At 34.1% G+C, this 23,636-nt stretch overlaps 1 protein-coding gene across 5 annotated transcripts in view; it reads right to left on the bottom strand.

Moving 5' to 3' along the window:
• The window catches only part of LOC149556810 (chloroplast processing peptidase-like), a 59,002-nt gene extending 47,222 nt beyond the window's left edge, over nt 1–11,780 (bottom strand). Inside the window, exon 1 of one of the 5 annotated variants that reach the window (XR_016364787.1) lies at nt 10,619–11,605. Coding sequence is in view for 4 of the 5 variants with exons in the window: in XM_089831362.1 (XP_089687488.1) it covers nt 10,619–10,900 (282 nt within the window). In the remaining variant the exon portion in view is untranslated. Of the gene's footprint in view, nt 1–10,618 lie in introns of all 5 variants that reach the window. The other 4 variants (XM_089831362.1, XM_089831363.1, XM_089831360.1 and 1 more) reach the window with 4 other exon arrangements.
• Between the last annotated feature and the right edge of the window lie 11,856 nt (nt 11,781–23,636).

Below are 23,636 nucleotides of genomic sequence, written 5' to 3'. Positions count from 1 at the left end.
TGATTCTGGTCTTGAGAATCAAGTGAATGAAGATAATATAGATGATCCTAATGATAGATCTCTTGATTGACAATGTACAGCAGCAAGGGTGGAGGATGGATTGCTGACTGTTAAAAGGAAAAAAGAAATGAAAATCAAGAAAAATCCCTCTGATACAGTTCTCAGATCTCATACCAAGGGCAGTAGCTCTGCAAGATAAGTGTATCGTGGTTCTTTAGGCTTTCAGCATTTTGTAGTCTTCTGTTGTTTTCCTCATTGCCTAGCTTCGTGATGGCGGTACCCTGTTTTGTTACTGCCCTTGGTCCAGGCCAAGTTCTTTTCCCAATTCTAAATAAAAACAACACACCTATTACTGATCATATATATATAATAGACAAATAAATTATAATATAATATAATTACAAGAAAACTGAGTATCTGAGTTTTGTGAAGTCTCTGAAGAGACAAAATTGCAATTAGCATGCATGAAGATGTCGGTCATGCTATAGATGATAGAGAGTCATATATATGTATATCGAAGGTCCTAATACTATATACATTGGCATATTGACAGTCACCAATAAAGATTGGTATAGAGATATCAATAAACACTATGAGAATTAAATATCAAGACAAAGTTAATAATTAAAAATCTTTAAATTAATCAAGCCTCCCGTCGCTAATATTTACCGCTGCTGATAATATTCAAATTCATCACCAATACACAAAGGTGGTTCACATATTCTCTTCCAACAAAATTATCGCACTATATTAACTCTCATGTGTATGATAGGCAGTAGTGAATTTAATCTTTAAGATCCCATGAGTTATAAAGGTATGGCTTTCTCAAGCTGTGAGTGATTTGAAAACAATCAATGAAAATAATCTTGAAGAAAACAGTGCATATGTCAACGATAACAGAATATTTTTGGATCAGGATTGATGACAAATCAATATCTATTATGAAGGCATGATTGGCATACAGCAATCTAGATGAAATGAACAGATATTGATAAATGATTAGTAGAAACTAATTAGCAGATGATAATCATTACTCACCATGGTGTTGACTCAAGAAAGAATAAAGAATATCATTATCAGATTTAAATCAAGAGGATTCAGAGACGTAAGGAATACTTCCAGGAATCAGCCATTACAATTGCTATCACCATCACTAGAACTGAAGGATGAAATGTTCATCATGATCAAGGAAAGATTAAATCATTAATCAAGTCTAAAATGGAATAGCAGTTCAATCCAAGTGGGGCAATGAAGGAGTTCCCCAATATGGATGCAATCAAGAGCTTCACTCTTAAAACTTGGTATAAAATTTGAATCAACTCCATTTCAACGATATCATTGACTTAGTAGATCAAGGAGGATCACAGAAAAAAGGGAATGCATATCAGCAGTATTCAGAAAACGAATTAAATCATATTTTATTGCTTACAAGAACAATGTGATTGCAAGGTATGTGCATTAATACTTATTTACACAATATTAAATCAGAATACATTTGAATATTGTTAGGAATATAGGGCGAATATAGGGTCTAATAAATATACATACTGCACGTTGTATTTTATATCAGTTATGTTGTATATTCCTAATCCATTTGTAGTGAGTAGACTCAATACACTTCTAGCCATTCCTTAATCACTCACTATAGTTCCCTGAGAGGTTAGGTGGTTGTTGTGTAGGGAGAGACGGAGTAAATCCTCACAAGGCAGGTAATTTCTGAGACGGTTAAGGACATGTATTTCCAATGCCTTGAGGGAAAATCCCGAGATGGGTATGAACATGCATTCCCATTGCCTTAATGGAGCCTACTTGCATATTGGTGTCCAAATGCCATAAGTCAAGTAAATCCCCATCCTCCTTAGAGTCAATGTTTAGAAGAGAAGTCAAGAATTGAGGCTTAAGTACATTAACTGTCAAATGTATTATAAATAAATTGTTTCTGCATAGTGATGAATGTTAAATATTGGGATAATGGCAGTCTCCTAGTAAGGAACATTAAAGAGACTAAGTTAAATTTCCATTTCCATACACAAGCCAAAAACCCTAGTTGGGAATTCTAGGGTAAATCAAGTAAAGTCCCAATAGGGAACATTACATCTAGTCATGACTATTAGCAGGGGTCATTTCTTGTTCAATTTAAGGAGTCCAAATTAACAGAGACAATATCATTGTACATTGTCTTTTTGGGTGGGATGTACTGTAATGTAAATAAAGCTGTTATAAAGTAGAGTTTCCTGAATATTCTGGAACATGTTGAGTGATGCAAACTAAGAAATTTTGTGCTGTGTTTTTAAGTTTGTTAATTTTTCAGGATTTGAAAATGTTAAAATTCTGTTTGTTAATAGTTACTGTTCTAGTTTTTAATTAAGAAAGTGTTATGGATGCAAGAATTAGAAGTCCTTCAATGGGTATCTGATTCTGTTCTGCGTCAAGTGATCTTCACAGATTATGAGAAACAGGACATTCCTATGATATGCTATACACACGAGGAAAATATGAATGCTCAGCAAGCCATGGAGTGCAAGGTGATGGAGCCCAAATTTTTAGGCCTCCATTTGAGGAAAGTGCAGCAAACAACCAGCATGATGCAAGTCAAAAAATTATTCAGGACACCATTGCTGATTAAGCTCCAGTCATATCAATATCTGCACAACTGAAGTACAACATTGATGTCGTATGTGAATACATAACAGAGAAGATTCCCGTTCCTGAGCATAATTTTGTTGCCCTGCATGGCATGATTATACTCAGATCATTTGATGTAAATAAACTTGGTGCTGAAGTTGATGGAATAAAAGTGGTGTTGCTGGTAAAAATATGCTGAGGGGTATTTTGAAAATGAATTAAAAAGTTGAACCCTGTCCTAGCATTACTGTTAAAGATGAGAATGGCAATGTACACCTTGATCGAGTCTAAGCTTTTTGCAAAATCTGAGTATTCATAACTCATTTCACCAGCAGATACATACAAAGTCATAAATTCAGTCATCATAACTAAATTTTTAATTTGTATGACAATTATGCATCTCGAATAAGAGCATGAATCTATGAGTCTCATTGGGATACTCTAAAAATCTGTTCAAGAAAATAAGCTTGATGAGTGACATTTGATTTAGAAGAATTTGCAGAAGGCTGAAATGGTTTGATTGGTGCAGAGTTTAAGGCTCTATGCCTATGGGCTGGAATGTATGCTATGAAGAAGAGAAGGTGCATGTGATGCAGACATAAAGCCTTTACAATGATACTGTGAACATAACTAGAGGATGCCATAAAAATTCAGATATTCTCATCATTGAGATCCATATCCTGCATCAAACCGGAGAGTAAACAAATCAATTAAATGGCTGGAGATGAATGCATTGAACACTGATATCAATTTTTGCATACGTTTCAAGAATATGTTCCACAAGGCTTTCACACAGAATATAGCATTCTGATTAGTTGCAGCAGCACGGTTCAGATCATAACATGCCACAATCTGAACATTGAGAAGATACCTTTATATGAAATGTATGTTGAAGCGAATGATTAAATTTATAAGAGAGGAAGTAATAATACTGGAAAATAAAAGGAATGAACCAATCAGCAAGCAAGGAATTCACTGTGATATAGGCAGCATTAACATTCTGGAAGTCTAATTTCAAGTGATTTGAGAAAGTTGACCAGATGTACTAAGGAGGCATCAAATCCTATTGTCACAAACTCTCAAACGTTACCACTCCCGTAGACATCTTTGGAGAACGTAGATACAAAGTGATGAAGATCAAAAAGTGGGCCCGTGTCATTCAAAAGACAAAAGGAAATTGGAAGTCACAAGGCGATTCAAAGGAACACAAACAAAGGAGCAACACACAAGTATTTCTTAAGTGACAGATACAAAGAAGAAATCCAAAAAATCCATTCGCGTGTGCAGAAAAGTCTGAGAAATCCGCAAGGCAAGATGAAGCATGTGTTGATACCAAAAACTTAGTAAAGAAAGGCTCTGTTTATTGTCTTATGCATTCATGACAATGAGATAACTTATATGGAGGACGTTGGCCCTGATTCAAGCATATATCCATGAACATGATCTGACAGGATGGCTTCCGAGTAATGCCCGAGAAGAGTATTTACGGCATAAGAAATTGTCATCGGGGAAAGAGGCAAGTAAAATAATTGTTTATTCACATGTAAAGGCGGCAATACTTTCTTATTTCAACAAGAGCGATCATATTTTAAACAAGGGATCACATTAAAGTTTAACAACTTATTATGTGCTCGTAATTTCCATTTAATTCTTAAGGGTTGCAAGTTTAATATGGGAAAGTGATTTACTGAAGAGGCGTGATTAATATGTGAAGGGGTATAAGTTTTAAATTTAAAAGTCATAACTTTAGAATAGGAAGATATAAATAGGAGTTGTTTTATTCAAAAAAAAATATATAACAATCAACATATTCGGACAAAGACATTCATACACTCTAAGGAGTATTTTTTCTATTTATTTATTGTATGGTGGAATAAGGAGTTCATTATGACTTTGTAATATAAAGTCCATTATTTTATTTTTTTAAATTAAATAAAATGTCTTTTATTTATTTTTAAATGGCGTGGAGATTTAAATTGCAAGCGAATCATCCTTTGTAATTATATTTTAGAATTCTGTATATGATTTTGATATAAGATAAGTGGACATGGTCAATTAGCATTTTAGATTTGATCATCATAGGTGTTGTGAAATATTAAATTGTTTCCGTACCTCTGTCCAGTTTGTCTCCTTCTCAACAGAGTTAAAATTCAATCTGGACTAATTTAAAATTGCATTATAATTGGTATGTTGCATCTGGATTATTAAAATTGTTGACAGTATAAGTGCATTGAACATTATGAAGTTGTACGTGAAAGTTCACTGAAGTTGACTCTATCGCCCAGATTAACAGAGGCACTAGTCTTTTTATTATTGAAGTCAAAAAATCTATACATGTTCCTTCTGCAAGCATCAAATTCATTATTTAAAACTTTATACAAAACAATCAGCGATTATCCAACATCCAATTTCATTTTGATCGAGTTCGAGGACCTTGCTAGCCGAAGAACTCCAAAGTTTAAATTCGCTATATAAAAGCCTTGAACTAGACAATCAACGTTTGAGGTGAAGGTTTACCTGCCTGGGTGTAGCGGACTCTGAAGTGCAAGGGAATCAGGAAGTATTCCGATTCGTTGGCCAAAATTGATTGAGAGATCCTACTGGAGAAGTGGCAGGCTCTTGGATTTCCAATCTACGGTTTTGTGAACCAACAGATTAGCGACTCTACTGGGGAGAGTTGCTCACAGTACATATTGCGAAGTTACCCAGGATTTCTAAGTTCATAGATCAGTATCAGAAGTTGTATCGGTTTGTTTGGAAGTGTACTCTGCTAGAAGTGAGAACCTAGAAGATCAATACATTCTTCGAAATAGGTGGCGACTCTATTCAATAAAGTTTCAGTTGGTAGCTCTGTTGAGGGAGAGGATTTAGAAGGAGATGATTTGATTATCTAACATGGACAATATGTACTATGATCAAGAAGCAAATTTATGTTACACCATGGAGGAAGAATACATACACCCCATAGATGCATTCTTCAATCTCGAAAGATATGAAAGCGAGACATCGACAAATTTGTTCGTAAGGATGGTGGATATTTTTCAGGAAGTACCTTTAGACATCATGCCTTCACGCAAGGAATTGATAAGAAAGTTTTGTGAGTTGGGAATCTCACCAAATGACCAGGATTTGATGCTTCTTTTCCAAATATTGGATGAAAGTCTGAGTTATATATCTCCTTTGGATGCATATTTGAATTTAGATAAGCAAGAAAATGAATCTACAATAGAATTCTTTATGAGAATGTTTAATGTTTATCGAGAAATACCTTCAAAATACAAACCTCCATCACCTTATCGTCTCTACAGGATGTGGGAATTACGCCTCTTATATGATAATCGGTTTCTTAACTTTCTTGAACTCATGGATAATGAACTAGTTGCAGAGGATAATAAATGCAGTACTGAAGTAACAAATGAGTCATGTGAAGTTTCAGATCCAAGTAGAAATGAAATTTTTTAACATGCTGAAGGAGAATCAGCCCATGATGATATTCATATGCTTACAGGTGATAGTGAATGTGAAAATGAGGAAGTGGATTCTCTTAGCGTGGAGGAGATTTCAGCCCTGTTAGATCTAGAATATTAGAAGAATGTTGAGAAAAATGGTCCAAATTTTTTCTCAATCCACCAAGGTGAACAAGTTGATGAATCAGTGCATTCTAATGAGGTATTGGATGAAAGAAGTGATCATTCTGAAGAATCATATTATGAAGATGAAATAGAATTACACACAATGTATGAACAGGAAGAAGTTTTAGAGTATATTGCTGATGAAGATATCCCCCTTGCCCGTCAAGCAGATTATGATTCTCAAAGCAATGCTCCGAGTGAAAGCTCTTCTAAAGCCATGCCTGAATTCTCTATGTTCGTAAACCCTTTGTTTGAGGAGCAAGTAGAAGGAGATATGCCTGAGTTCACCACGTTCTCAAATCCATTGTTTGAAGAAGATCTCTTGGGCGACCAAATCTGTCGGCACCATAATGAAGATAGCAGGCCTAACAGTGATTTGGAAGCTGAAGAAACTCATGACATACATTCAAAAGGTGAGATATCTTCTTGTTCATCCCATGAGCAGGAGTTGAAGCAAAGCTTTGAAGGAGATACAAAATCAGATATGCATAATAAGGAAGATAGAGTGAAGAATAGTTGTGAAAATTTTCCATGTGTCCTAGCTGATCAAAAAGAGGTTCTTGAATTCAAGCCACTCTCAAAGCCTTCTTGTGAGGAGAAACAATGTTCAGAGTATAGATGTGGGGCAGATTGTGTGCAAGCAGACAATCAAGCAAAGAAGATTTATTTGGATGCTCGTATGAATGTTCACATGCATGAATCTAAAGATCTTCCATTCAGCAAATACTACAAAGCACCTGATGATTTCTTGAAGGCTGAACAAAAGTTAGATGCCAAAGCCAGCATTGATGAAGCAAATACAAGGCAGCATGCCATGATCAGAAGAAAGGTGGTGTTACATGATCAGAATCAGGTGTTCGACAGAGGAAAGACATGATGTTCTCTTTTTTGGAGCTTGGGGCCACCCGATTTTCACCTTGCATCATGTTAACCATGGATGTTTGGTCTGCTCCTCCAGAGATAACTGGAATCTCACTATGCCCACAAGGAGCATATGTCCCCAACAAGAGCCACTGATGGAGCTCTTATTTTTTGCGAAAAACATGGGCACCTATTAGAGAAAAAGCTTGATGAATGAATTGAATTTAGACCTTGTTGATATACACTTGAACCTATATTGAAACCCTAGAATGAATAGAACAATGGGTTTGGAGAAATAAATTATATCTGTCACACATGGTTGCAAAAGCTGAATGAGAAGAGCAAGAATTTTTAAACTGCAGTCCAACTATGGATGCCAAAAGGAAGCATTAGAACAAGAGGGTGACTGTTCTTATAACAAAATAGCCACTAGAAGTTGCAGAGGTTACAGTAAAGGAATGGATTACGAGAAGTGAGAAATTATATGGTACCTTACAAAATATTGTACAGTATTTTTTCTTTTGCAGATGGTTTTGATTGTCTTCTCATACCTCTTGGAACCCTTGGAGGAATTGGAACTGGTCTTGTCATTCCTATCTACATGCTATTATTCTCTAAAATCGTGAACCAAATAGGGTTAAAACAGATACAGTGCCTCAGTATGCCTTGTAAATGGTTTACCTTAGGATGGATAGAGATATCATGTTGGATATATGCTGCAGAGAGACAAACTACAATGATGTAATATAAACACCTAGAATCCACGTTGAAGCAGGATATGACATTGTCTGATACACAGATTAGGACTGGAACTATTGTTGACAGCCATTCTACAGATTTTCTTCTTATCCAAAAGTATCTTGGTGATAAAGATGGCTAGCTTTGTGTCCCATCTATCAACAGTTTTAACGGGGTTTTCTATATCACTGAATTACAAATGGAGGTGGTGTCTTCAGGAGTTTTGTCAGTGTACATTGTAGAAGAACACTTATCTAAAACACATATTCAGATTTGTAGTATGTCGAATCAGATTTTGCATTGCAAAAGGCCCAATAAAGTATAAAAGGGAATATGCATTAGCAGCGTACATACTGCAAGTTTAAAGCAAGTAATAAAGTTCCAGATGCAATGAGTGTGCAAGGAAGAAATGATTCCAAGTGTGTTACAGAGTCCATAACCTTTATTATGTGCTGACAAAATAAAAATTGCTCCTCAGACATGTGAAATCACGATGTGCCCTTATTAATATTGGATATAGACCAATCTAGTGATTGGTTACTACTGGTATTGCCACCCGTCAAAAGGAAGGATGTAGAGGTCAGGAAGACGTTAGAATGAATATTGAAGACCCAACACAGAACATATATTGCATGCTGTTAATATTAAAACACCTTCAAAGTTATGAAATGGAGTATGTATCGATAGCAATAAAAGCCTGAATGCAAAGCATCGATGGAGTACTCAGCCAGCAATAAAGAATATGCTGAGAAAAAAACATAGAAACTGAGCACCAACGACATGGTATGCAACCTCATTTTAGATATAAACATGAGTCTCAGATACCGGAAGTGCAATTCACTAGAAGATTTCATTGTCTCTCATCCATGTCAATGAAAGTTCAGTGCTTGAACAATCGAAGCAAAAAAAAAAACATGTGTATTTGTATGCATCAAAGGTATCTTGTGCATGAACAATGAAATTTCATACAGGAGAATACAAAAGCGATGAATTTAGGATTTACAGCAAGAGAAACAAATATATTAAATATTGATTTCCACAAGCAATCCAATCTACGGCAAAAATCAACGCCTGTTTTCCAAAGTTATAACTATGGAGATACCATCAATAATTAAAAGGGTCGGAGATATATATTAAAGTGCTTATGATAATAAAATATTAAAAAAGGATTGCTTATCGGGACTGATTTGTTTTATTTTAAAAGGGGTGTGAATTATTAAAGAGATGTGATTTTTTAAAGTTTGAAAAGTCATGTCTTTCATATTATTTAGATATATAAGGGAGATATAGAACAAAGCAAAAGGATGGAAGAATCATTGTAATATATCCGAACATTTATATTCTCTTGGGAGAAAACTATTTCATTTTATTATTGTATGGAGGAATAAGGGGTCTATTATGATTTTGTGATATAAAATCTATTATTTTTTTTTTTAAATAAAATAAAATGTCTATTGTTTATTTTTAAATGGCGTGGAGATTTAAACTGCAGGCGAATCGTCCTTCATAATTATATTTTAGAATTTTGTATATGATTTTGATATCAGATAAGTGGACATGGTCAATTAGCATTTTAGATTTGATCATCATAGGTGTTGTGAAATATTAAATTGTTTTTGTACCTCTATCCAGTTTGTCTCCTTCTCAACGGAGTTAAAATTCAATTTGGACTAATTTAAGATTGCATTATAATTGGTTTGTCGCATCTGGATTATTAAAATTGTTGGCAGTATAAGTGCATTAAACATTATGAAGTTATATGTGAAAGTTCACCGAAGTTGACTCTATCGCACAGATGAGCGCAAAGGCACTGGTCTTTTTATTGAAGTCAGAAAATCTACATATTCCTTCTACAAGCATCAATTCCATTATTTACAAAATTTATACAAAACATTCAATTATCAAATATTCAGCATCCAGTTTCAATTTCATCGAGTTCAAGGACCTTGCTAGTTGAAGAACTCCAAGTTTAAAGTCACTATATAAAAGCCTTGAACCAGACAGTCAGCGTTTGAGGTGAAGGTTTACCCGCCTGGGTGTAGCGGAGCCTAAAGTGCAGGGGAATCAGGAAGTATTCTTGTTCGTTGGCCAGAATTGATTGAGAGATCCTACTAGAGAAGTGGCAGGGTCTTGGATTTCCAATCTGTGGGTTTGGGAACCAACATAAGGAACCAACTCAAGAGTGGTCGACAGTAGATACCATTGATTTGTTCTTGACAAAATTGGCATTGAGAACTTATGCCAAGGTATTATTTCTTATCAATCAGAAAAGTCTAGTCAGTAAAAACAGAATTTGAAATCTAAGACTAGCATCAGCAAAGTTTAAAATGGGAAACAAAAGATACTACTAGGCGCTACAGAACGACCCGTCAGACCACAACTAGATAGCTCAATAGAGTAAAGATGGTATTTTACCAGTGGAATGGAAAATGCGGGAGGATAGCGTCGATTTAAAGACCTTTATAAAAGACTTAAGATGCCAGAAAACCAAGGTGAGATGCGGTGAGTTACCATCCAAATCCACTTATAGATTATACTCAGCCTTTGAATCTTACTAAGGAGTGCCATACTTAATATTTGTGTTCAAAAAAATTGTTTGCATTCCTGAACCAGTTAAACTAAGAATGTAAGAAAAAAAAAGGAAAAATTAAAATTAAAAAACTAAAAACCATGCGTTCATCTCCGTAGGCGATCAGCTGAGATGAATTATTAGAGTTGACTAAGGAAGAAAATGCAACAATGGAAAACAAGGAACAGATTACCTTCTCGACGATTATACGATCTCCGACCTCCAAAGTTGGATACATGGACGACGAGGAAATGAACATTGGCTTCGCCATTACTCCGCTTAATACAGCTGAGAACAAAGCCGCTATAACCACTGCCTTCCAGGCGTCCATACTGAACCATTCGCTCTGTCCTGTAAGGGGATGAGCTTCACTCCTCTCCGACTTTGAACACGCCCAGCCCAGGGACCTCAAGAACTCATTGCATGGCATCCATTTCGTCGACTGGAACGGAAAAAACCTGCAACATGTTGACATTGGCCCCCAAACCCCACTCCTCTAAGACTTTAAATTTAGTCACAGAGGCCACGCGGAGAACGGTTTTAAACTCGCTAGGTGAGTTCCGGTGCGCTTTAGCTGCTCTTAAAGAAAATATTCGACGTAAATCCCAAACCTTCACTGAGGGTAACTGGCATCTGATGGTTGAATGCTATGAACACTCATTTTGCAATGAAGGAGATGTGCATGAAAGGAATGAAGCAGACCTAAACCCAAACCTTCCTAATCTTTGGTTAAATGCTATGAACACTCATTTTGCAATGAAGGAGATGTGCATGAAAGGAATGAAGCAGACCTAAACCCAAACCTTCCTAATCTTTGGTTAAGCTCCAAAAGCAGACCTAAACCCCAAACCTGCACTGCAAGTAACTTATATCGGATGGGCAAAGGACATGAACACTCATTTTGCAAAGAGGCAGATGTTCATGAAAAGAATAAAACAAGCAAACAATCCTCCACCAGCTGTGCAGGCATTTCCAAATTGGTTCTCAATTCTCTCCCAAGAGAGGTTTCTGGAGCCATTCCTCCTTTTTGCGTTGCAGGTGAAGTTGAAAATGCGAACAGAGGAAGCTTTTGAAGATACTAGGAATTTTGTTGGAAGGGTTTTCTTGCACGTAAAGTTTCCACTTGCAACGTTGCACGGTGAGCGGATACATTTTGGGGTTTTTTTGGTTTTTTCCTTTAAAATTCGCAGTAGTATTCTATTGTACTCAGTAGATAACATTAGAATACTATTTTTATTACCTTCTGTTCTAAAGGTGGGTTTGATCTCAAATGTATTAAGCAGAATAATTGTTGAATCCTTATAGCCAATGTTCATTTCCTCGTTGTTCATATATCTACCAACATATCGTTGTGACTCAATCTTGATCAACCAACATATTATTGTGACTCTGTCTTGATCAACCAACATATTGTTTGAAAAAGTAATGAAAGGTTTCCATAAAAAAGATTCAAAAAACTCAACCTTGATGTTGTTGTCATTACCAGACAATACTTTTGAACCTGCTTCAAGAGTCCTGTCAACCTTGGTGTTGTTGTCATTACCAGACAATACTTTTGAACCTGCTTGAAGAATATTGTGATTCTATCTTCTTCTGTTGAATAGTGGTAAAGGGCAACCTCTCTACGGAGTGGCCCGACTTTCACTTTTATATTTAGGGCATAGAGCTATCAAAGCAAAAGGATAAACCCTAACATTTATTTCCAATACCCAACAAGAGTCTTCAAAGAGATGTTAATTTTTGTTTTTATCATTTTTTATTTATTTATCTATATTCACTTCACATGTTTTAAAAATTATCTGAAGTGTTGTTTGTAACCGAATTATTTTATTTTATTAAAATCTATTAAAATATAAAATATTTTTGAATAAAATATTATTTTAAAAAATCATTATAACTACAATTACATAAATTTACTTCGAAATTTATTATAAATGTCATTACTATTCCTTAATAGTAACCAAAAACTCTCTATGTTTTGTTATCACCACATAAGATTTTCTAACTTGCTCAAGAGCACTAGTATATTGTGATTGAAATCTTCTTCTCCATCAAGTGACTTTTTTCACTTTTACCTACCACCCATCAAGAGTCCTCAAAGAAATAATTTTTTTATTTTATTAATATTTATTTTTATTTATTTATTTTTAATTATGCATATTATATAATTATAAGGAAGGGTTTATTAATGATTAATTTTAAATCAATTTGTTATATTAATTTCTTCAACTTAGCTATAATATAACTACAAATAAAGATTGACTAACATTATTAACAGATAACATTTGGTCAAATAATATAAAATATATTTTGTATTTAGTTGTAATTAATATATATTATGATCTTGTATATTTTATTATAAATATTTGTTTTTTGGTATTATTAGTTCCTCCCAAGAGAGTTATATGTTAGAAAATGTTTTAATTAGTACTTAATAATTTTAAACAAATAAGAGATTATAAAATTAATCTAAAAATATGTAAATTTTTAACTTAAAAAATTAAAATTATTTATTACTAATGTTAATGTTATGTCTAAGGATTTTAAGATTTTAAGAATAATAGGAATAAAAGCCTTTTAAGACATTAAACTTTTACTATATCTAATTTAAGTGTTCCAAGTACTTTTTTGCTTAAGTGAATTAGACTTATTTTGTTACAAAAATTACATAAGGAAATCTAAAAACTACTTTACTATTATTTTATTTTATTTTCATTGTTTATGTCGTATTTAACTAAAATTATTTATTTATTACTTTATTCATCTTCTTCTACCATTAGTTATGACTCTTATGTAATTGAAGTTTTTAATATTTTAATAACAATATATGTATTCAATTTATTTAGAATATATTTATATATTTAGAAACTAAACTTTTTTAAAGGGGATTCATTTAATTTATTACTTCCTTAGAATGAAGCCTCATTTTTTATAGAGTATTTTTCATTCTTTTTCTTTTTGAAAATAAAATGATTATTATGCGGAGGACATAAAATATGAGTTAGTAGCAGTTGATGTTCAATAATAGCATTGTGTTTGTCACTTAGGGCCAAGAAAAAGTCTTGGTGATTGGAGAGTGTGTAAAGCTTTGATAGAAGGAACTGGTATGCTAGAGTTATGAGTCAAGATTTAACCCCTAATATGAGATAGCTAGATGAAATCAAAGTGAGGTGGTGGGTGAAGTAATTTTGGAGGTATTATGCTCAATAAGATACTTGATAGGGCTCTTGAAGCCTCTCCTAGCTAGAAGGATTCCTCTTTCCCTAATTTTGTGTTCTACTCTCCTCCACATTCACTTTTTAGCATATTGCAATGTTGTTTTTAGTCTTGCATGTAATTTTAATGTTTGTGGTTTAAAGCCCTAGCCATGGAATAATTTTCCCTACCTATTTCCTTTGCCTCCCACATTCTTTATATGGACTTAAATCCTTTCAATAATGAGACAAAGGGAGTAATTCCTAGGGAGGATAAAGGTTTTATAAGCCCTAATAAAGACCAACCAAGCGAGACTTTTAAAGAGGGCTTACAATCTGAGGAATAATAAGTGATACTTGAGAGGCACACTTCACTATGGGAGGTCAAGGAGAAAGTCCTAACCCCCAAGAAAAAATAGGTAAGGATGATCTTCTTTATGGGGCTTTAGAACTTAACCTTGATAAGAAAATAGTTGATTCAATAAAAAAGAAAAGCATAGGCTACAAAAATATAGCCATTTGTTTGGATAGAAGCACATTGTCTACCAAGATTTTTTTGATAACGAGCTTGTTTCAATTTGAGGCAAAAAAATGTGGTATTTAATATTCATTTTGCATAATGAGTTAGAAAGAGTTAATTTGCAATTTTGATTTAAAAAATCCAAAAAATGCAGGATAGAATAATTAAAGTAAATGTCATACACACATACACATATACATACAAAGAGATAGCACGCAGGAGGAGAGGGAAGCAAAAATGCATAGCAGAGAAAATTTGAAAAGTAGGGGATCTCGAAGGAAGAATATGGGGGGGGGGGATTGATGATGTAGAAACATACAAATTTCCTAAGATGAAGATACTGCGACATCGACATTTCACAATGGGATTTTTAAAATGGCAAATGGGTAGACAAATGCTCAAGGTTGGAACATCAAGGTAGTGTGGATTTGGAAGAAAAAGCTAGTTTAGAAGAGATCATATGCCCTAGAATGGCTCAAGATCATCATCGCCCTCTTCTACCTAATGGTGTTTCTCAAAGAAGTATATTGCATGGAAGATACAAGGGCTTGTCTTAGCTACAACCTCAAGAAAGGCACCTGTTCACCTCCTCGCATAGTAATTCATAATAGTTGGAGGAAAGGAATGGTAAATTCTTTGAACATGTGGATTGGTTTCAAAGAAATGGATTCAAAAGAAGAAGTATTTGATAGTTTAGGCAAACAAGTATCACCAAGGTGGATAAAAATAACAACTAGTGTAGTTCTAAAACTCCTCCAAGCACCATAATTTGGAATCCTCTACAAACACATTGGCAAGATAAAAATAAGGTTGAGACCTCTAACAATGCATGGGTTCCCTTAGTTAAGAACACTTCCAAAGCACCAATAAATTTGTTGATTTCATTAAATGAAAATAAATGAATGAATGTAAGGGATAGGTTGGTGGAAATGTGAAATTAGTACTAAATAGGGAATTGTTAGAAATGTTAAGGGTAGGAAGGAAATGTTAGATTATGGTGACTGATCGGGAAAGTATTGTACATACTTCATAAATAGTGGGGTTCCGAAAAAAAATTTGGGTCGTGGCTGACATGGTAGCCGACATATTATAGCCGACATGTTATAACCCTAAAGCGATTTAATACTTGTATAAAAGAGTTTAGGGTTGGGTATTTTTCATTATGTTGTGATGTGAAATTGGTTCTTGCGGCGGTATTGAGCTGTAAGGGATTACAGATTATAATCAGGTTGTAATCACTGGATTGTAATAAGATCAGACTTGCTGTTTTGGTGGACATAGCCCAGGGATTAGGTGAACCACGTTAAATCTTGGTGCCTTGTGTTCATTTCTGTGTGATCTATTATTTTCTGTTATTGGTTATATTTGCATGTAGTTTTTATTTCTGTCCGTGGTTTATCCTAACAGAAAATGCTTAAGGCTAGCAAAAACTATGAAATAGGAAGTCAATTCTTGTTATTTACGATAAATGGGTCTTATTACTTGGAATGCTAGAATTATCAATACCCCTACAAAAAAGTGTTCAATTAAGTGTCAAATAGATGGAAATAAAAGCAACAAAAGTTTAATACAAGAAATAAAGTGTAGTAAGGGGGAGAACCAAATGAATATGAAATATTAGTCATTGGGAGGGAATATTTGTAGAGAAAGATTGAGTTTATAGTAGTTTGGGTATATACCAAAATCCAACGATAGTCCACTATGAGTTATTAATAGAAAAATATGAGTGGATAGGGATGAGATGCAGAAACTTTAGTCGCATTTAGAAATCCAACACTTTGAGTGTTTAAGGTTCTATTTCTACAATTTCCAAGAGAAAATTAAGGTTTAGCCAGGCCAATGGATCAAACTGAAAATATGGAGAGTAGATCATCATTAGAGGGGACTACAATGCTACATTGAACAATAAGAAAAACAAGGCGGATAGACTAACCTGACAAGAGTGTAGTAGGATTTTCAAGTCTTGAAGATGAAAATAATTTAAGGAAAGTTCTCACCTAGAATTGTAAATGAATTTGGACAAATCAAGGGTAGGGATTCGCCAGTGTTCAAACAAATTAGATCATTTCTTCTTATTTGGAGATTGGGTGCAAGGTGTAGAAATATGTGAGGTAATCATCCTCCCAAACATAAATTTAAGTCACTTTCTTATCCAACTCAACATTTTAATGTTGGAGGAGCACAAGGAGGATCCTCTTTCAATTTGAAAGTTTGTGGCTTAGAGATCATAAGATTTATGAAATTTTAAGTGAATGGTTGGATGAACCAATATTTAATAATTAATTAAAACTTTATTTATTTCAAAAATATATATGGTTGAGTTTGATTTATCAGTTGAGACTGATAAATCAAACTCAACCATATAATGATTCTTTTGCCAAGTGGATTCATGAGATTGATTAAGTTGTTTGAAGTTGTTAAAAGTTGAATCGGTACATCTGGACTCAAGGATCCCCTCTTACTTATTCTAATCATTCTAACACTTGTGAGGAAGAATGATATGTTATGGTGGCCCATTTTTCACCACCTTATAGGTTATTATGTGGGACCTAATTTTAGGCTACGATGAAGTGAGGATGTGTTGGTTAATAGTTTGTCCTCCTATTAAATTTTATAACCTGACTCTTTGATACCTAATGTTTGGAGAGACAAAAGGATGTTTACCAACAAATGGATCAGTGTATGTATTATATCACTGCCCTATGAATTATGAGGTACAACTCCCTATGATTTGCAATGATATGCAATGAATCTATTTTTATGAGATCAAAAATTTTGACATCATAAGCTCTTAACCTAAGAGTAGTAAAGGATAACCAAATCGTTTGTAGGCATAAACAATTCAGACAAGATGGATTTTAATAACCTATCACACTCAATGGAATGACTGTAGTAGATTATCTTGTTATTTCTAACCCTTACTTACATTATAAATGTAAATTAACCATCTAAATGCACAAGAGGAATGGAGAAGCTATGCACATGAGGGAAAATGGAATTACTTTCACTATCAGTCTTGAATAAAATGGAATCCAACCAATACCTAATAGATTCATACACATTTATCTTTCATTTTTCAACGAAACTATCTAACATGTTATGAAAGTAACAAGAGAAGAAACAAAACCATATATGAAGAAAGTAAATGGAATCACTATACTGCAAACATCAAAGTGAAATGGAATTCATCTGATCATTCACAGAATCATACATGATTGTCTTTCAAATCTTAATGCAAAACTACTCTATGCATGGGCCACAAAACATAACAAGAAAATAGGGTAAATGGAATTACAAACCAATTCACCATCAAGTTTTCCGACTTGTGTATTGTCAAATGAGATTACATTTGTAGTTTTTTGTTATCCTTCAATTCATCAGAGAAATAGTCACAAAATAGAAAAGGAAATAAAATATGAAATTATCCAATGATATGAACACATGGCATCTTTTCTATTGATGATTCTAGATCCATGGCAATTCTAAAAACATATGATGACTGATTATCTTCCTGCAACTTCAAAAAATCCTGTAGAAATCTTTGATTCTTCATATTCTATTATTTGGCACCAAGTTTGTCTAATTCATATTATAACGATCATTGCAGTTTTGAATTTCTATCATTGATCTCAAATCAATGGTTTAGATTAAATCGTTATAACCCCTTTTACTTCTTCCTTTGCACTTGCTTCTGTGGGTCCCTTTTGTACATGCTGAATCATTATTATGTTGCTATAATTAATATTCAAGTAACTTTCCATAGTGACATAACAAGAAGCATAGATCTCTTTTTAATTTGACGATGGTGATAAAAGATGTTAAGTCTTTATTTTTCTTTACATTGTGGGTCCACTTTCCAGCTATGCACACCATGGCAAACAGGTGGCACAATTTCATTTCTTGGAGAATCTAGCATTGACCTTCTTTGCTTCATGGCACTTCATGACTAGGTTCTAGCTATGTCTCATGGAATGTGATGGACCCAATAGGACACATGTTGCTCTGTCACTATCTTACCATGATTAACGATCAAGCAACTTTACATGGTGAAATAATGATAGCCATAGATCTTTCCTAAGATTTACAATCTTCATTGTGTTCTTTGATTACTGCATATGACTCAAAGAAGGTCCCACCTCAATTGGGTCCTGCAGACAGGTGTCAGCTTGTCGCTATCTTGCCATGACTATTCCTCATGCAACTTTGGAAAGTAACATAATGACAAGCGTAGATTTTCTTTTGATCTGACAATTAGGAAGATACATCTCTAAGGTCAGCTATAATTCCATCTTAAAATACTATATGTTGATCTATTCTTCATCTAACGATCTAGACTTAATCTTTGAGCCATTTGACTTGTCAACTTTGCAACATAGACAGTTGGATTAAATATGAGTTGTCGATTTAATTTCAAGGAAAGTCATACCACCTTTGATTGGGCTCTTTCACTATTTACGAGGGTTTATTTGTTTCTCCTACATTTGATCCAATTTCTCTAGTTTCCATGATGGTCCTATGATCTTCATATCATCTTTTAGCCTCGGTTCTTGTATTCTTTGTTGTCATTTTCTTTGAATATGTCTGTGATCTCTCCATTCCACATGTATTATGCCTTCAATGAAACACTTGATCATAGAGTTAGGTTTTTGAACAACTTCCCTCTCATCTGGAAAATGCATAAACTTACCCTCCCTTTCCTAATCACTACATATGAACAAATGCATTATATTTCTTTGAATGCCCACCTAAGTACACACAAAGGGATAGATGAGAGGAAAAGTTCCTTAAGGGTAATCTAGACACAAACTCAAGACATTGACACTTGACTTGACTCAAAACCTTAGAGAAAAAAAATATGAACTAAAACTTGGGCAATAGGATGTTACACATGACACTTGATGAGTTTCTTTACCACATCATTGTGGAGTTAACAATTTTGTATGGTCACATGTCATGATTGAGCAAGTTGTTGACATCTATTGAAGACCTCCATCCTTGTGTCCTCATAAGCCTAAATTATAGTTAATGAAAATGGTTATTGTCATGTCAAGAAGAAGCAAAAGATAATTTTAATATCCATTGGGCTAAACATAGCCTACAAGACAACATGTTAAATTCATTACATTGGTTATTTTTTCATGCATTCCCCTGATGGAAATTTTTTAAGGTCACGAGTTTTCTAGGAAGAATAAGGTCTCTTATCATCACCTTCCAACTTATATATGTGGGACTTGGTTTTGGATTTCAAGGAATCATGGATGTTACACATAGTACTTGATGAGTGGAGATTGATGATTGAGATTTAAAGATTTAAACGACTATTACACAACTACTGAAGTGTAGTGCCTACCCCTAGTTTTCTTTTATGTTACTATTGAATTCTTTTAGGCCAGCTTTCATGGTTATGTGATTTGATTTGTTGGTACTTGGTTACCTGATTTGGTTGATATTATTTACATGTTTGGATTATATATTTGATGAGCTACTTCATACTTGGATATTTTAAGTGTTCATGGTTATTCATTTGATGATAATACTCTATATACTTTATATAATAATTTTAGTTATTTTCATGATCATAGTTATATGGATGATGTTGATCTCTACGCATTGTTGCCTATTAGTGTCCAACACTTAGTCATTTTCTAGGCAGTGTCGGTCGGTCATCACTATGAAAAAGCCACCTAATGAAGGCCAAGCTACATGGACTTGTTTATATTTTCACTACATGTTGAGAAAGTCAAAGGTTCTCAAGCATCGCAGTATAGACCAAGTCACACTATATCTCAAGTGAAATATATAGAGACCAAGTAATGTAAAGATAGTTTATGCCAAGTGAGTCAGTATCTGCCAAGCATATAGAAGCTAAGGGATAACATGAATGTTAGTAATGATCGAGCGTAAGGATATTCAATTATTGAGTAAACCAATTTTTCTCATATGTGTTTATAGTGGCACAAAAACTTATGTAAATCATTTTGGCCAACTTCTATGCAATATTTATGGATCGTAAAAATAATGAAGGAGCTAATTATATATTTTTTCACAAGACATCAATCCCTAGGAAGATAAAGTAACCAATCAAAAAAGAGAAGGACCAAGTGGAAAAAGAGTGAATTCTAGATTGTCGATTATGATCTAAAACCTTCCACAATTGTCTATTTAAGAAGGGATCAAACCTTGAATTTGTGTGTGTGTGTGTGTGAGTAAAGGAAGATCATGAATGCATGAAAAGGCTAAGGATAGAGCAAGGAAGACTAAGTTTGATAAAGTGATCAGATAGAGCAACCTAGAGTGAAGAGCATAATAGAGAAAATCAAATAGGGAGATCAGATTCAGACAAGGCAGAAAGAAGATCTGTAATCAACTTCATAAGAGAAAACTGAAGGATCAGGTATTGAGACATTATAACTAGTATATCAGGGCAAATCTCTTAACAAAGTGGTTTCAACATACCTAGTTAAATCTCCTAATAGAGTGCTTACTTCATTGTAAGTTTAAATATTTTAATCAAGGTAGACTTAAAAGTCGTGTAATGCTTTTAACCAAGCAGACCCCTAATAGAGTAGATCATCAAAAGTGATCAACATTGTAGCCCTAATGAGCAAACTTTATTACTACAATAGTGGAGATTTGTAAGTGTCATTCCCACCCCAGTTTTACCTTCACCTTGGAGGGTTTTTGGGTAACCAAAATCTTTGTGTTATGTGTTTACATTTTCATGTTGATGGATGTAAACATAATTAGATTTATTTCAGTTTATGATTGTATGGTATATGATCTAAGATATGAGATGAATGAGGAGTGAATTTAGTTAATCTGTTATTTTGTTCGAGTTAAAAGTTTTATAGACCCTGATTCACCCCCCTCTCAATATCTTGCTTCCCAATAAGACTTCCAATAATTGGTATAAGATATTTGTTCTCTTAGAAGAAGTCTAACGACTTGAGAGTTCATAGCTTAGAGATGGAGGCTCACAAATTGGGAAAGACCATTGAAAATCATATTATTGACATCCAAATCATACTACAACAACTTGAAGCAACAAGAGAGGAGTTAAGGAAGTCCTTAAAGAAAAGGAAAGATACAACTATTCAACAAAATGATACACTTTACCAAGAAGTAGATACCAAAGGACTGTTTGGCAATGGAAATTCTAGTGAAAGTGATGCAACAATAGCAAACCTATTGGAGAATAAAAAAATTATGAATGAAGAAGCTGAAGGATCAAAAAGAGAATATGAAATCAAATTAAGACTATGTGAGGTGATTGAACAAAAAAAAAAAATCGAAGAAGACAAAGCCATGACTGAAGAAGCCAAGAGATAAATGGCTAGTAGACTTGAAGAAAGGTCATCTAATGTGCAAAAGATTATAAATAATCAGTTGGACATGATGAATCAGTTGTTAATTGAAAATCAAGAGCTGAACAAAAAAAGACGTAAAGAGTACAAATCTAAGATCACAAAGTGACCAACTGAGGAATGAGTTAAGATCTGAGAAGAAACTACTAGAAAGGATGATTAATCCTAATGAAACTATAATATACTTTGAATAATTAATGAGATCACCAAGGTCATCTAGCGACACCTCTAGATTAGGACATATCAAGCACTACTTATCTACTAAATAAGGAAAATCATCCAAGAGCGGAGAGCAAAGAAATAGAAAGCCTAAAGGAAAACCTATATGTCATCATTGTGGCAAGGTGGGACACATAACAAACATTTACAAAAGCAAGAACGATAAGCAAAATCCTAAACCTAATTTTTTTGGTAACTATTTTAAATACAAGAAATAAGGACACCAAGCACATGAATGCAAGTCAAATGCAAGTGACACACCTACTGCAACTAGATTTGAAGGTTATTGTTACAATTGTCAAAAATATGGACATAGAGCTCAAGAATGCACATCCAAGGTAAAATCCAAATGAACATCTAAGAAGCAAGAACATGCACCTAAGCAAGGTAACTCTTACAATTGGGATTATAACACATGGTATAATTGTCCTTATTGTGGAGAGTATGGTCACATTCCAGATTAATGCATTAGGACACATTTTAGAGGCAATTACAATAAATGGTTAAATGGAAGTTTAGTTTGTTTTATTAGTCACAAGGTTGGACATGTTAGTAAGAACTACAGAACCCAGGCTCTAGCACCAAGCAACAAAAAATTCAAAGGAAAAGGCAAACTTGACATGTAGAACAAGCAAAGGAAGAGATGAGTCAAACCTCGAAAAAGAAAATACAAGCAAGAAGTAATGGATCAGGTGAAGTTGAGATCACCCAATCCAATGGATTGGGTGATCACATCACATCCAACTAAGAAAAGAAGGTATGTGAACTCTACACTTGAATGACAAATTACATATCACTTCCTAACAAGAAATGTGATTAAAAGTCCATAAATGCACAAATCAAGATGCACTAGGATATATCTAAGAAAATAATCAAGCAAAATAATTCATATGCATAATAGATGTCAAGTATCAATATTATGGTCTATAGTGACTGAGTAATGTCATATGAGCATAGTGTTCATACAAAGCCAAGGTAATATGTTGACCGATCTAAGCAATGGAGACCAAGTCACTGAAGGAAAATAGTGCGAACATAATGCTATGTAAAGGGCAAGACAAATGTAATGCACATAATTCAATACAACGTGTTTATTGCAGACCTAATTCAATAGATTGAAGGTATATATCAAAAAAATTATATTCATTTTCATTTACCAGGAGATTTTAGAGCATACAGGCAATTCAAAGGCAACTAAAGGCAATTTCAGTGAAATTAGGAGTGAATCACAGTGTGTCATCAACAAAATATGTAGAACAAACTAAGTAAAATCTAAAGTGCCAAGTTAAGTTGTTTTTAAAATTGTTGAAGCTAGGTTTCAAAACCCTATTTTCAAAATGGTATCTTCTATGTATATATCTGGGAAAGAGATATTGAAGGAAAGCAATACACAAATTGTGAGGAATGATCAATGCCCTCCACCCAAATTTAAGGTGTATCCTAACATTGTGATGACTAGAGGTGCATGTAGTACCATGTCATTGTTTCCACCTAGAGTCTTGATGGTTCACAATGTTTGATCATGTTATATGTGCAAGGTTGCAGAGATTGGAGATTATAAATCACAAGTTGTTTGTGATAAGCTATGTGATCATGGAGTTTTGAAAGATGAAAACAAGATTGTTGCCAAGAAATGGATTACTCGTGCCCTAGCATTTCCTAAAGTATTCAAAGTGGAATGGATAATGATTATACTAAGATGAGTACATGATATGAAATTGTGCTTGGAAGGTGGACCAATCAAGACTAACAAAGCAATCATTCACTGAGTTACTAGTTATCAAACCCTAGACAGAGTAAAGACAATGAGATGTGCAGTGAAGAATATCATTGAGGATCAGACAAAGACCAAATGAAATGATCGTGGGATGTCTATTGATGGAATTGAGGATCCAGTTATTGAGTTTTCTATGC

Source organism: Cupressus sempervirens, chromosome 5 (assembly GCF_028749045.1).
Source record: "Cupressus sempervirens isolate cs-2001-9-10 chromosome 5, ASM2874904v1, whole genome shotgun sequence".
In the NCBI taxonomy this organism is placed as follows: domain Eukaryota; kingdom Viridiplantae; phylum Streptophyta; class Pinopsida; order Cupressales; family Cupressaceae; genus Cupressus; species Cupressus sempervirens.
This window is presented reverse-complemented; position numbering and strand designations above follow the sequence as displayed.